Source organism: Megalops cyprinoides, chromosome 17 (genome assembly GCF_013368585.1).
Source record: "Megalops cyprinoides isolate fMegCyp1 chromosome 17, fMegCyp1.pri, whole genome shotgun sequence".
Lineage (NCBI taxonomy): Eukaryota > Metazoa > Chordata > Actinopteri > Elopiformes > Megalopidae > Megalops > Megalops cyprinoides.
The window spans coordinates 3314468-3330004 of NC_050599.1; the positions used below are offsets into that span (position 1 = coordinate 3314468).

Sequence of the window (15537 nt, forward strand, 5' to 3'; positions counted from 1 at the left end):
TGGGGAGATGCCAGGTGCATTTCAGTTTGGACTCTGGCGGGGTGTGTTTGTACTGTCTCTGCTGCAGCAACGGTTCAAAGAGACTCGGCTGTCACGGTGATCAGAGAGTCAGGCGGGTGAGCAACTGCAAATACACAGAGCTGAGCTCACACCTCCACTCCCCCCCCCCCCCCCCCCCCATCTCACACACACAGTGTTCAAAGCCCCTGTTTATTTCCAAACCAACCCGAGTGCCTCAAACACTGACAGGAAATCAACTTCACTTCATTACTTCTGCAGGACGACTTCAATGTTCGATTAATTCCTCAAGAGGACTGGCACTCAGATACCCCTTCACCACGGTGCAGGTTTTATACGATATTTTAGCAATGTTCTCAATCTCTACCCTTCAATTATTCATTCAACAGACAACCACGGTTTGCCTTGAAAAAGCGATTCCAATATTTACACAAGCGCAGACTGAAATTCATTTCAAGGAACTCTGGAACAGGTCAATAACTATGTGCAAGTTTATGTAAGTAATTTGGTGCAGATAAAACAGAGAAAGTGACTGGGTGGACGCAGAAAAACAAACTATATACAAAATGGATATACACAACCTTCACAAGCAGAAGGCCCCTACAAGGCTGATAAACACAATCTGGGTATATCCAGCCAAACCTTTCCTTTATCATTTTTACCCAGAGAACAACCAATCTCCAGCATAAAATTAAAGAAAGATTTTATTCTTCACACTGCTGCTGGGAGTTTGAGAGGGCTGCCTTTGGTCTGTAATATCTGGTTTATTCACAGACACAATCTGCAATCCTTGTTTTCCGTAGTTCGCCTTGGGACACGTACAGAAGCCCTGCTGACAGCAGATCGTCTCCGAAACTCATCCTAACCGCGTTCCTGCTGCAGCTGGCAGCACTCTCCACCTCCCCACTCTCCTCCCTTCCTTACCCAGTTATGAAATACACAAACTCATCATCCTGCTCATGCTGCATTTGTTAAGTGGATGGTATCGAGTGGGTTCCCATTACTCCTTTAAGTCTCTCCAGGTTAGCTGGCATGTACGTCTACCTGCTACAGAGAGATATACACTATATGGACAAAGGTATTTGGCCACACCTGTTTTTCAGGGTTTGGGCTAGGCCCCTTATCTCCAGTGAAGGGCAATCTTAATGCTTCAGCATACCAAGACATTTTGGACAATGCTATGCTTCCAACTTTGCGGCAACAGTTTGGGGAAGGGACACACAGGGACGCACACACACAGACAGGTAAACAGACACAGGCTCAGGGACACACAGGCAGGGTAAGACACAGATGACCAGAGTTAGGACAGGACCAACACAGCAGTACAGACGGGAGCACAGACCCAGGGCAGGACCCACGGTGTGGGGACAGCAGGCAGCAGTGACAGGTTAGGAGTGTGAGGGGCAGAGGGCACCGCTGTGCTCAGCCTGGGGAGGAGTGTGAGGGTGAAGCACCTGGATACCCTGCTAATGATATGCTTACACGCTGAAGTCCAGCACCGTGTGGGCACTGAAGGGTGTGTGTGCATATGTGTATGTGTGTATGGTATGTGCATTTGTGGTATGTGTGTATGTGTGTATATGTGCGTGTGTATTTGTGGTATGTGTGTATGTGTGCGTGTGTGGGTGTGTGTGGTATGTGTATTTGTGTGTGTGTGTGTATATGTGCGTGTGTACACACCGAAGCTCTTTCTCTCACAGAGAGCTGCTCCTTGGCTGTGAAGCCATCAGCCCGTCTCCAGGATCCTCTCCAGACACCCAACAGCACAGAGCGCACAGCGGTCAGCCTCTCCTGACGCCATTACCAGTGCATTAGGCCCAGCAGAAAATGGCACAGCCTTCCTTACCGCTGCCGTAGCAACCGGCTTACCCTCGCCATGAGGACCGCTGACAACTTCCTGCTATATACACTCTACAGAAAGAGCAACTCCAGCAGTAGTCCTTCACAAATCCTCAGACAACAGCAGAGAGTGGCCAGGGGGCTGCTTCCTAAATACGACGGCAACCGACCATTCCTGTTTTCCTCAGATCATCAAATGATGCCTGTTGCCATTTCCCGCCACGTATCAGTCAGAGTAGGAGTCACCCCGTGAGCTTCTCCTCCTTTCAGACAGATTTAAAAGCAGAAGCTGTCTCTGTCACCAGTCTTCTTAAACACCGCAGGTTCCTGTGCTGCAATATCGTTCATAATTCAGGGCAGCTGGAACCGGGCCGTGTCCCGAGCATTTCCTCTTTGCTGGAAAGGTCACCCTCTTCATCTTGACCTTTTGCACCTGGACGTTGCTCTCATTTCTGCGCCCAGTACAAGAGTGTCCCACAGACGGACAATGAACGCCCCAGTGACCCGACAGCTGGTCCAATCAGACTAATTACTCCCCCATGCAAATGAGTCCCTCGCGGCCTAATTATGCCGGCTACAGATTAGGGCAATTTCTGTTCAACGGAAGAACATATTGGCGGTCAGACAGAGCGTCATGCGTGAATGGAGAGTGAGGAGCTGGGATGGAGGGCGGATATGAGGGGGAGAAGCTCCCGCTGGGGTGGAAACCCACACCCTCCTGACCTGTTATCCCGAAAAGGAAGAGGGAGGATGCGAGGGGCTGGCACACTGATCTTGGGTCATTTTTCACAGCTGTGCCCATAATGAGGGTTTGGGGGGGGCAAACCGAACAGGCTTATCTGACGGGGTGCGCTGAAAGGCGGGGATAGCAGCGTGGCATAGCGGTTACGGAGCAGGACTCATAACCAAAAGGTTGCTGGTTCAATTCCTGAGTGGGACACTGCTGCTGTACCCTTAGGCAAGGTACTTAACCCACAATATGCAGCTGTATAAATGGATAAAACTGTAACGTATTAATGTCGCTCTGGACAAGAGTGTCTGCTACAATGACAACAGTGTAATGTCTAATAGTGAGTGCTGACAAGCCCCTGGAGTCAGGAGCTTTGCAGAGCTTTACTAAGCAGGGTCATGACAAGTGCTGCAAGCTCCCCAAATCAGGGGAGGCTCCAGAGACCCCCCCCCCCCCACCGCAGATCCTGTGTCTGAAGCTTCCCTCTATCAGGCAGCCCTGCCTGGGCTGTCTCTCCAGGCAGTTGTACTGCATATTATCCTGCACCCACCACCACACCCACAGAGATGCAATCCTCAGCATTTCTCTGGGCTTTATCCTCAAAAAACAGGCTTTGTTTTCAAATGCTTTATCTTGAAAGTTGTGTATATATATAAAAAAAATCCATAAATTCAAACTACAGTTCTCAATTCTACTGGACAGATCTATACAAATACATTTATCATTTTCAGATATCAGCTCAACTAAAATTCAAACAATGCCAAGACATGCACACACTCACACAAACACACAGAAAACTTTGTAACAGACAAAAATAATCCTCAGCAGAAACACTGAAAGTTTTAAAAGAACTTCTGCACTCATACAGTTATTTATACTGTTACTGGCTGTTTTGCACCCATTCATTGCTGCTTCTGTGATATGTGTTCAACATATCTTACAACACTGGCATAGAGCTGGCACAGGGATACAAAAGCTATTCATGCGAAATTCTTCAGGCGACACACCTGTGTCCCAACCCAGGTTTCAAACCTATAGCCTTCTGGTGACCATCTCCCTAGTCACTGCTCCACACTTCTGCCCTTTTATATAAACCCTCTGATCACCGCGGTCACTGACACAGAGACACACTGACACACACTCACTGATCAGGGATCAGTGGTCAGATCCAGTTTCCAGAGGACTCTGGGGTTTCTCCTGGCCTGTGTGTGGGAGTTTGCTTTGGCCCACAGCACCCTGGAGGGGGTGTTTCTCTGCAGGCTTTCTCTCTCTCATTGTGATGCACAGGTGAGTTAGTCATCCCTGGATGAACAGAGCACAAATCCGTCCATTACGAGAGGTGATGACACGGGCTCTCTTCAGAGATTCCTCAGTGTAACAGACAGCAGCGGGGCTCTCCTTTAACCGCCAAACGGCTGCATCATCACAGCAGGACAAAAGGTGGAAAACGCTTTGATGAAGATCAGTAGCTTTCATCTGCTGCCAGCAAGTAAATATGCTGGATTACCTGTATTACTCACAGGAATGCTGGATGGCGATCAGCAAACACACACACACACACACACACACACACACACACACACACACACACACACAACCACATCACATCACACCTGCACACACAAAATCACATCATGTGCACACATGAAAAATGAATTTCATCAGTCATAATGATTTTCAAGGAGATTCCTGTCAATAGACTCATTCATTCACTGTATAATCCATCTACCCCAACAGCTCTAATAATGGGACATTAATTATGTATTTGCCGTGTCACCTGTGCAATTTCTCTTGTGGATCAGGAGCTCAATTGCAGCCATAAATCTTTACTGTAGGTTGACGGGGAACAGCTATGCTTAACCGCCTTGATGTGATAACACAGAACGATCTCTAACCCTGCAGACCAGGAGAATCTGATTACAACTGTGATCTTTCAGCTCAGAAAGAAGCCATACAAACTCCAGGCTGAACTAAACTGAAAACATATTGCTTTAATGTTTCACATCAAACAACAGAAGCAGGTAAACATAACTTTCAGAAAACCATCAGAACCAAACTGTGAGCAGGCAGGAGACTGCATGTCAAGAGGTAACATTCTTTACAATGCAATCACAGATTGCAGACCCTCGCCCCTTTGATACAACCTCAGCCCCTAGTGGCCAAACAGTATTACTGCACCCCTGTAATACGGACAATCGGACAGACAGACAGAGAGACAGGCAGTCTAATGCAATGGTCTTGGGGCGAGGGTAGTTAAGGTCGGTCATACAAAAAGAGGTCCGAGTGAAATCTATTGAATTAAAACACTAAATGTGTACCTCCTCACTCTGCATCTTTAGGAGATGCAGGTTATTTATGGGAAAGGAAGGGTCTTCAGTGTGAAAGGAGCTCTCCTTTCTCTGAAACACACACACACACAGATAACCACAAACAGAAAGAAATATGCTGTCATAAGCCTAATAATTAGATGTATGATTTTCCAGGTGTCTAAGAATATTTCATGGGAGAATTTTGCACTTCAATAAACATTACTGTGAGTTAATGACCCTTTATCGCACAAATGAATAGTTCATTAAATGACCCAGTTTCCCCTACTTGGAAGACACTACTGTCTGCTGCTTTAAAAAACACACAGTCTGACAAAGGATACACAAGATCTGCATAGACTGGAGCTTTTGTAGAGACAAGAGCTGCCTTCCTGCTATGGACAATAGTGTAGATTCTTTGAGATTAAAAAGGGAATTAAAAATAAATAAAAAAAACAATGTTCTTCATTATCGACAGATCTTTAATAAGAACAAGCTATGGTAATTAAAGCAAGAGGAAATGAATAAGAGGATACCTAACTCAGTCTAGATAATTGGTCACCTCTTTAAATAATAACTACGGCCCCTAGTAGGCTGATAAACAAACAGTCTGTGTTCAGGGAGCTTTAAATGTCCGTTTTCTGGGGGGAAGAGGGCCGCTGGAGGAGGAAGGAGGAAGTGGACCACTTCCTGTTAAGGATAAGCCCTGCCCCTCAGTCTGTCACTCTTCGATTAGTCCCGCCCCCGCTGTCAGATGCCCTATGGTATGGCCCGGTTGGGTCTCTTTGGAGGTGGGGGGGGCATGAGCTCGGCGTCGGGGTCCGGCGGGTGCTTGCGCGTCTGTCCTTGTGCTCCCAGGGCACAGCGATCCAGGAACTCGAAGAGGATTTCCTTCGTGACGGGATGCTGGATGCTGTTGCACACAGCTGCGAGAGGGGGGCGACAACAGGAAGTTACCACAGACGTGATGACGAGCGCTTCCTGGCAGGGTGGCGGGAGGCTGGACAATCATGGTTATTGCTCCCACAACATTACATTACATCACATGCATTTAGCTGACACTGTTATCCAGAGCAACTTCCATCACAATGGAACATAAGTGTATCCATTCAATTTAAACAAGCAACAGCGTCAGACCAGGCTAACAGCACTCCCAGACCAGTGAGTGTGAGATTAACACTGTTCAAGCCCTACCACAAGCTGACAAAAGCCTGGAGTCTAGTACTCAGCGTCTGATCATTCCAACCCTTGTGAAATGTGATACAGTGTAATACTGCTCTTGCATATCACTGTTAGACACTACCAGTAACTTTATGGAAGGTAGCTATTCTTATAAATAATTGTTCGGCATTATGTGAACATTAAGATATAAGGTAATGCTACTCCTCCAGATCATTATTAGGCAGGCTGTGCATGTTATTATAAATTAATATAATCTACATAAAACATAATATAATCAACATAAAATTGAGCAACAAAAGGGTTTTTAAAAAGGAACACTTATCACTATACCACAGAAAATGTAATGTAATTTTTTTTTTTTTTTAAACGTCTTCAGTTTGTACATCCTAAAGGCATAAGGGATGAGGAACAATTATAAAAACCATCAGGAAAGAGGTTTAAGAGCTGTGTCCTTTGTACGAAAATGACTTTAAGATAAGAAATTGCATTTCCAGTGGGATTTGCATACGGTTCACCCTGATTGGGATTTGTGAGGGAAAGGGTTTAAGAATTTACTTTTCAAAATTAGAATTAAAAATTGGAAAGTGCAAAATTTAATATATTCATATATATACATATAATGAGCTTGAAGCAGCGAACAGAGACTGTGGAACAGATTCATTAAATACGCTGATTAATGTAATGTCAATGTGGAACACTGAGTTTTGTGTCGTGCCTCACGACCATCCAAACACAAACGTGCTGGCAACCCAAGCACGCACACAGGCCTGCTCACTCACGAAATCACTCACTCTCGCTCACCCAGTCACTCACTCACCCAATCACTCACGAATTCACTCACTCTCACTCTCCCAATCACTCACCCACCCACTCACTCACTCTCCCACCCAATCACTCACTCACTCTCACTCACCCACCCACTCACTCACCCACCCACTCACCCACCCGCATACATCACATTATCAGGAAGTCTGTGATGGAATAAACTGCCCCATTAATCTAACTGCAATTCCTCGCTTCAGCCTGTGCTGTGGGGATGAGGGAGGGCTGGAGACGGGCTCTTTCAGCCTGTGTTGTGGGGATGAGGAAGGGTGGAGATGGGCTCTTTCAGCCTGTGTTGTGGAGATGAGGAAGACGGGCTCTTACAGCCTGTGTTGTGGAGATGAGGAAGGGTGGAGACGGGCTCTTACCCATCGCTGTGTCATAGGAGTTGGGGAAGCTCTTGTCGATCCGCTGTCTCATAAACACCCAGGTGTTGTTGTCAAATGTGCACTCGATGATTTTGTTGTCGTACTGTTTCAGCTCCTTGGTCACCTGGCCAAAGGAGAAGAACAAGGAAAGGGGGAGAAGGTGGGGGGGCATTCACAGAAGGTTAGAAAAAGTACAGAAGAGGAAAAAGAACATTCTGAACATGTGGTTCATTTACTTGTCATGTAACAGTCTGTAGTTCAGGCCACAGCATGACTGGGAGTGACCTCTGATCAACAGGCAGGTCTACACACTGCAGCTTCACACACTTTCCAAGAGGGCTGTGTTCACTGCTCCGGAGCGACACCTTCGGTGAGGACTCAACCCCCCCCGTCAGGCTACTGCTAAACCCTCAGGACTGGAAGTGTTATGGCCTCAAAGGAAGCTGTAGCCAGGAGGTAAGACACACCAAGAATAAATAAACCCTCTCAGCACTACTGAGATAGTATGCCCAACCAAACACTTCCCCTGGGTTCAACAACCAATTAAAATGCTACAAGTGTCACAACAGAAAAGAAAGCTTTTACCTGCTGAAATTTTTACAGAAGCTGCCACCTGTGTTATGAATTTCGGGTTTGAAAGGCTGACCGTAAAGGCTTGGGGGAATGATGAAATGATGAAACCTACGCAACTTCAGGGGCTGAGGTTGCACAGGTCAGGGCTCAGTGCTGCGAGCAGACACACACTGCTACATCCGCAGGGAAAAGGGAAGGAGAGGTGACTGACGAGCGGACAGCCATTTCGGTCTCCCTGTGGGCCTCACAGGAACAGCACCAGCAGGAAGACACAGAGAGAGAAAGCAACAGCCCCTCTGTGCAGGTGCGCTCTCCTCAGTGGACTCCTCTCGGAAACACTGCAGGACTGCACCACGCACACTCAGGACCACGCTACAGCACGAGATGGCTGCCTGACCACAATACAATCACTCAGCGCTGCACTGAAGCAGGGGCCAGCTGCATGAAGCCGCTTACACTTTCAGGACTGAAAACCCTGCTGCTCTGTGTATTTAATCAGACTTCAGCAGCAACTGCATCGAAACGCTGCGGGGATACATTGGGGTAGAGATTAAGACGCAACCGTGCCATCTGTGATCAGTGATAGTAACACCATGACTGTTCTGTGCACACACGCATGCACGCACGCACGCACACACACACACACACACACACACACGCACACACACACACAGTTAGAAGGCTGCATTAAATAAAGGGAATTACAAATAAAATGACAGGTTATCAACGTAGCTGGATTTTAGCACAGACTGACAGGTGACGTAGCTGGTGACCGATGGCTGCTCCAGAATATTCCGAGTGTTCTTGGCTTGTCAGTGTCCCCTCCCGGATGCTCACAACATACTTATTATGCACAAGTGACACTCAGTACACCGTCTAAATCCACTCTGTCATCGTCAGGATTCAGGAGCCGACAGTTTGAATCTCCCCCCACCTGAAGGTTACGGTCACTTCAATCGTTCTGATCAACATAAACCTGCATGCAAATGAACAACATGGCCAACTGTGTGTTTAACTGATCTTCTATCTGCACTGTACCAAACTGTTCTGTAACTATACTAGATCACTCCATGACTTTACTCCCACACTTTACAGGGATTTCCTTTCTTTGAATCTGTGATACGGCTGGACTTTTGTTTCCCATTTTCTTTGCAGCCCCGGAAGAGACAGAGAGGAAACAATCGTGACGAATCCAGAAAGCTGGCATTCGTGCTCTCTGACGAAACCTAAACTTCACGTGTGAATGTAATGTAAGCGGAAAGCAGGGGATGAACACTGTCTGTTCCTTTCGCGAATCTCGTTTTTCTGCAAAGCCGTCCCGCAGGCAAAGTGAGAGATTAAAAGCTGAAAAAGGAGTAGCAGTCTGCTGTAATTTATGAGGCGGTGAATTTTTTTTAAAGCATATCCCTGCAGCTCCTATTACTCTTGCGTTTGCTTCCGCGGAGTAATAAAAATACATGAAATTTCACGCCATCCACGGCGAGATATACAGCCAGATACTTATAAATACACACAAGAACAAACATTCCGGCAGCATTAATCTCCGCAGCCGTGTTTTCTTTGGGCCCCCTCTCATTTCATATCGGGCTTAATCACGGCCGGCGCAGGGCTCGGAGGAGTGTCCTACTCTGCTCGGGCGCACTTTAATAACAGTGTAATCGACAGCGCTATGCAGAGGGGCTCTGTGGCATTCTTCATGAAGAGGAGCCAGGTGGCCCTGTTCTGCCTGACACCAGGGCACACCGCACCGTGCCATGGGCATCTGGTCACCCACCGTGCATCTGCGAGTCTCCATATAAGTACTCTAGAGAAGAGGGAGGAATTTCTGACCAAGGGCTAACACCCCTAAACACCATTTACAGTTTGATTTCCCTGGACTGGGAGAGGGTTGAGGCTGCGAACTCTTCTGTGGCTGACGGGGAAATCTGATCGAAGATGAGGCGTCCGTCTCCGACTTTCACCTCCCAGGATGTGCTGGAGGTTTCAGTTTCAGATCGGATGTGTTAACCTGGCACCCACACTGTCTGCCGCCCCTGCTGCCGTTAGCCTTAATGGAGTTAGCTGCTCTACCTCACTCAGAGGTGGAGGAGGTGCTGAGACCAGAAATACCACAGGGGTTGACGTGACCTTGCAAGAATCCCCATCAACACATCATACCTCGGACTGCACTGCAGTCAGGAAACCCTGAATGCCACGAAGCCAGTCTGCACTTTGTGTCAGAGAGATTATACAGGTACTGAATACCCCTGCTCTCAATACTGAATGCACCATATTGGCCCAAATATAACGTGGGCGTTTCTGTCCCAAAATATTGTGCTAAAAAAAACCAACCTAACTGTAGCACAGTGGTAAGGAGCAGGACTTGTAACCAAAAGGTTGCTGGTTCAATTCCACACTGTGGCACTGATGCTGTACCCTTGAACCCAATGCACGATTGCCTCAGTAAATATCCAGCTGGGTAAAAAAGGATAATAATGTAAAAACTGTAACCTATGTTAAGTCGCTCTGGATAAGAGCATCAGCTAAAATGACAATACAGTAATGTAAATGTAACGTATTCGCAGATGCCACCTGGTGAAAGATGGTTCTGTGGTACTGGCTAAAGCGACACCATTGGGCAGAATCTGCCTTCAGCAGCTGCACTCTGCAGGGGTCACTGTGGCAGGCGAGTGGAAAAACCCACCTGCTCTGTGACTGTGCTGTAACAGGCGAGAGCCGACACGCTGGGCCAGCATGCGACAGACTGACAGGGAGCTATAATGCCAGTCTTTAAGTGCCAGAAGTCAGCGTGAAGGAACAGCGGCTGAAAAAATACCACGGCGTGGGACACACTGAGACCACAGCACAATGTGTGTGTCACCAGCGTCATGCCGCTCATTTTTACAGCTGATACGGAAAAATCAGAGTTTTGCTTTTGCAAAACGTGGAAATAGTTTTTGGAGGCATGCTGGATTTTAACCCTTGTTATTGGATTGTAAATGAATTGGAATATAAAGCTACTTATTTACTACTAAAGCCACTTGCACATTACTGCTAATTACTAATATACAGTGCTAGAATTCTGACACCCTCTAAGGCAAGTGAGAAAACATTTATCCCCCTGTGATTGCAGATTATGTGTTGGTTTTAAGTGATTTTTGTAGAAGAAAACTCTGTTTTTTTGAGAAGGAGGTTGGCCTTATAATAACGACTGCCTTATAGTCAGGCTGCACCTCATCAGCTAGCCTGGTCCTGTGGCGCAATGGATCACATTGACCATGTGTGGAAAAGTAGCCCCAAAGCTTCAGTAACTTTGTGTTTAGATAATATTTAAATAATGTGATGAAAAAACAAGTGCTTTTATCAACCACGGCCTTTCCCTTGACCGTCTGAATCATCAGTTCAGCCGAAAGGAAAGTCCTGAATCAGTGACCTCTAAAAGTTTACACAATCGGCACAATAACTTCTGCATTCTCAATTATAAGTTACAAAACTTGCCGCAGAAGGGCACACTCAGAGAGACAGAGAGAGAGAGAGAGAGAGAGAGTGTCCGTCTGGCTTTATTTTCTGTTGTCACAATACCACACAGTGACAGCCCCTTCTCCACTGCTCACCTGTCTAATCACTCAGGTGGGAACGGAAGGTCTCCCTATTAGACCGCGTCTCTGTCTCTGTCGTCTCTGTGTCTGAGCCCTCTCCTCAGGGAACTCACCGCTCACTTTGCTGAACACACATATTTTCCACTTCACAGACAGCACCACACACTCTCCTGCTAACACCGCAGAGCTGTGTGGAGAATGAATTTCGTTCCGGAGCCTCTGACAATCATTCTTCCACAAGTGTACAAATCATATCGGACGCCAAGAAGATGTCTTAACAGCTAATCAAATGGACTGCTTTGATCCGCTGATAGTGGAGGAAGCTAATGTCTATTCATTAAAGATTCATTCAGGTCCCATGCCTCTTCTCCAATACAGACAAAATAACATCTCCAGTAAAAAAATGTGCAGACAGTAAAAGGATTTTCTGATCTGCTGCTGTCTCAGGGAATGAAACAGAGACACGAAATAGGCAGAGAGAGACTGTGACAATAACAATCTGGCCTTACAGAACTGCACTGAGCTCAAAATTGCATTGAGCTGGCTGAATAAAACAGAGTATATAACATTGCGGAAATGTAATATTCTGCTGATAAGACCCACTGTGGACATTTCTTTAAGAGGATTAATATTAGTCCTGACCCTTCTACCTCTTATTAAAGCACGTAAAACCCTGTAATATACCATACCACCATGACCAAAGTGAACTTATCCTCAGGTCAGAGGCTATTCTCTGGAAATTGATCACTACTTTCTTCCCCTGGCTGTCAGCACTTGCAAGATACAACCAACTGGAGCACCTTTGTGCTGTCTGTAAAAAAAAAAGTAGAGAGACCTTTCAAAATGAAACTTGTGGAAACTTTTTGGCCAGACGTATCATTAAAATATCAAGGAGCTGACAGATCACTGCTTGATACGATCAGCCAAAACCTCCTCCTGCCGAGTGACATGAGAGAGAGAGAGAGAGAGAGAGGGAGAGAGAGAGAGAGAGAGAGAGAGAGAGGGAACGAGAGAGAGAGAGAGAGAGAGAGAGAGAAAGAGGGAGACAGAGAGAGAGAGAGAGAGGGAGAGAGAGAGAGAGAGAGAGAGAGAGAGGGAGGGAGGAGAGAGAGAGAGAGAAAGAAAGAAAGCATGTAGGAAAAGAACTTTCACACACTGAGCAGAGCAGTGGGAAGGGAACGAGTGGGAAACATGGCCGACCACTTCGCCTTCAACAGTGACACACAGCAGTTACGCCATAAACATTCTGTAGTAATACGCACCCCTCAGACCGCCACCTCAGAGAGAGGTTCCCCAATACCAGACCACCACATCGATGTCTGACCTTGAGGACAGCTGTGTCACTTTGTCTGCCACCTGACAGGTGTGCATTTTGTGGCTGAGAGATACCTCGCTACACAGAGTGCTCAGGTAAGTATTTAAAAAAAAAAAAGGCTGAAGAGCCCACTAGCATGTTAGTTACCCAATAAAGCTTCCTCTTCAAATTATGCAACTTCATTATATATCCAGGAAATACTGCAGTGTTCAGAAAAAACTGCAGGTGAATGTTCTGTGTTGCTCTCAAAAGCCGAACTTCCAGAGGAAAATAATGTGCTCTCGGGATGCTGGCAAACTTTCATCCACTCTTGGGAGACAGCGAGGGAGTGGGAAAGAGTCTGATGCTGGAAATAATTCAACCTGCGATTGTGATGTCAGACATTCTACTTTCTGTTACATCTCTTTTGTGTTGTACAAATCAATAAGGATCAAAAATGACATGCACACAAACACCTCAGGAGTATTAACCAATGAAGTTCTGACTGCCAATGATCATATCCTTGATATTTCACTTATTATGTTATTTATAGATTTTCTTACAGATGCTGCTGGCCCTTTTATGTCCTTGTTGAAGTGTATCTGTGTGCTTAATTACAGTGAACTCTCCCGGGAATTCTGGCTGATGAATGAAAGGGCAGCCTCCCTCCTCGTTCTCCTCCGGCCGTGTGCTGACGGGATGAAAGCCGGCCTCCCTCCAGGCGACTCGCTCTCGCTCACGCACATCAGAGGCCCTCCTCTCGCAGGCGTCCCTGACGAGTCCCGGTGCGGCGTCAGAAATTGCGTTTCAAGGGCCTGTCGTGTGTGACATGTAGAACGTAACGAGGTGTGTGTGGAAAAGCTCTTCCTCGTTTGATCCTGATCCGTGCGGCGTTCTGCACGGAGCACGCACCAGCCGAACCGAGCAGCCGAAGATTAAGGAGAACGTCGTCGTGACCTACATTGTTTGAGAACGCACGCGGGTGGCGATTAATTGTGAACATGTTGGAGTGTGACCTCGTTTACGGGCGCAGGTGGGGACACGTGTGCCACGCCCAGCAGCGCATGCAACCCTCTGACTGGCCCAGAAACCACTGCCAAGAGGAGCTGGGTTAGAGGGGACACCCTGAATTAAAGGAGCAGAGAAAGCTGGTGATCTGGTATGGAGAGGGACAGAGCAGTCAGTGATCTTTAATCATGGAATGATGGAGATCAACTGTGCCCTGGGAGGAGGAGGGGAGAGTGAGAGATAGAGACAGAGAGAGCGGGAGAGAGAGAGAGAGAGAGAAGGAGAGAGAGAGAGAGAGAGAGAGAGAGAGAGAGAGAGAAGGAGGGAGGGAGAGGGAGAGGGAGAGGGAGAGAGAGAGAGATAGAGAGAGAGAGAGAGAGAGGGAGAGAGAGAGACAGAGAGAGAGAGAGGGAGAGAGACACAGAGAGGAGCGGGGAGAGAGAGAGAGAGAGAGAGAGAGAGAGAGAGAGAGAGAGAGAGAGAGAGAGAGAAAGAAAGAGAGAGAGGGAGAGAGACAGAGTGAGGAGCGGGGAGAGAGACAGAGACAGAGACAGAGAGAGAGAGAGAGAGAGACAGAGACAGAAAGAGAGAAAGAGAGAGTGATATAGACAGTAATAGTAACAAGGTAAGATACATCTATTATGAGAAAAGTTAATTGTACACTTTTGTTATTCAGTATTGTTCATTTTTGAATTAATGTTACTGGCTACAGTTTTTAAATTTATTTCATTTTTTTCTTTTGCAAACTACTTTGGCAATATGAATATGCATATTTGTCATGCCAATAAAGAACACTGAATTGAAATTGAGAGGGACAGAGACAGAGAGCAAGAGAGAAAGAGACAAAGAGAGAGAGTCAGAGACAGGTAGACAGAGTGAGAGAAAGCGATTTTGAATTAAACTGAGAGAGAGATCAAGAAGCATAAAGTGAGAGAGAAAATAAAAAAAGAGAGGGGGAGCACCTTTGCTACTCTGAGCAGTAGATTTTCTAAATAATAGGGGGAGAATAACATTTAACAGTGTCCTTCACAGCAGCTCAGCAGTCGCTGCGTATGAAAGCTCTCAGAGGGGTACAAAGAATTCAGTGGGCATCCATAAATTAACATACCCTTTCCTTTTTCTAATAGTCACAGCAGGCGTGACCAGAATCTAACGGCTGCATTGACTTTGAAAGTGTCTGCATATTGCTGCAAATCTATTCTCAATTACAACAGCGCTACTCTGAATGAATGAAGCCAGTTCCCCTCGGACCGACTCGTTTCCCTGGTACGAAAAGTACTGGGCAGTGTGACCAAAAATATGAATTCACTCAGATTGCGCCCTAGAGTAAAGCTATGTACATGAGACATTTAAACTGTTGCCTCTGTGTCAACACAAAATGGCTTGAACTTAAACCTTTAAAAGAGCATGATTCGCTCACTGTGGGTGGAGTGGGTGTGTTTGTACGTGCGTGAGTGTGGAATTTTGTCTGTGCTGCTGAGCTCCTGCTGAATGTAATGGCTGAGCAGCTGAATCCAGTTTGAATAATAAGACTATAGAGTCCTGCAGCTGCCTGCAAACATGGACGGCAGCCGAGGCTCCGTTCAGTGACCCCCCCCGGCCCTGAACCTCACCTTCATCTGTGCGAAGGGTCTGTCGTAGCTGCCAACGTACAGCAATCCCACCGTCTGAGTGAGCAACCTGCGAAGACAAACACAGCTGTCAGCACCATCTCCTCCTTTAACCACCCCTCTCCTCCTTCACCCCCCTCTCCTCCATCACCCCCTTCTCCTCTGTCTGCACCCCCTCCTCCTCCATCGGTACCCTCTCCGCCTTCACC

General features: G+C 46.9%; 1 protein-coding gene across 1 annotated transcript in view; it reads right to left on the reverse strand.

The window, feature by feature from the left end:
* Positions 1–5479: 5479 nt before the first annotated feature.
* Positions 5480–15537, reverse strand: part of rngtt (RNA guanylyltransferase and 5'-phosphatase) — an 82512-nt gene continuing 72454 nt past the window's right edge. Inside the window, exons 14-16 of the mRNA XM_036550122.1 lie at positions 15332–15398; positions 7266–7389; positions 5480–5819 (exon numbers count right to left, since the gene is read on the reverse strand). Coding sequence (XP_036406015.1) covers positions 5653–5819; positions 7266–7389; positions 15332–15398 — 358 coding nt within the window. The 3' untranslated portion in view covers positions 5480–5652. The remainder of the gene's footprint in view (positions 5820–7265; positions 7390–15331; positions 15399–15537) is intronic.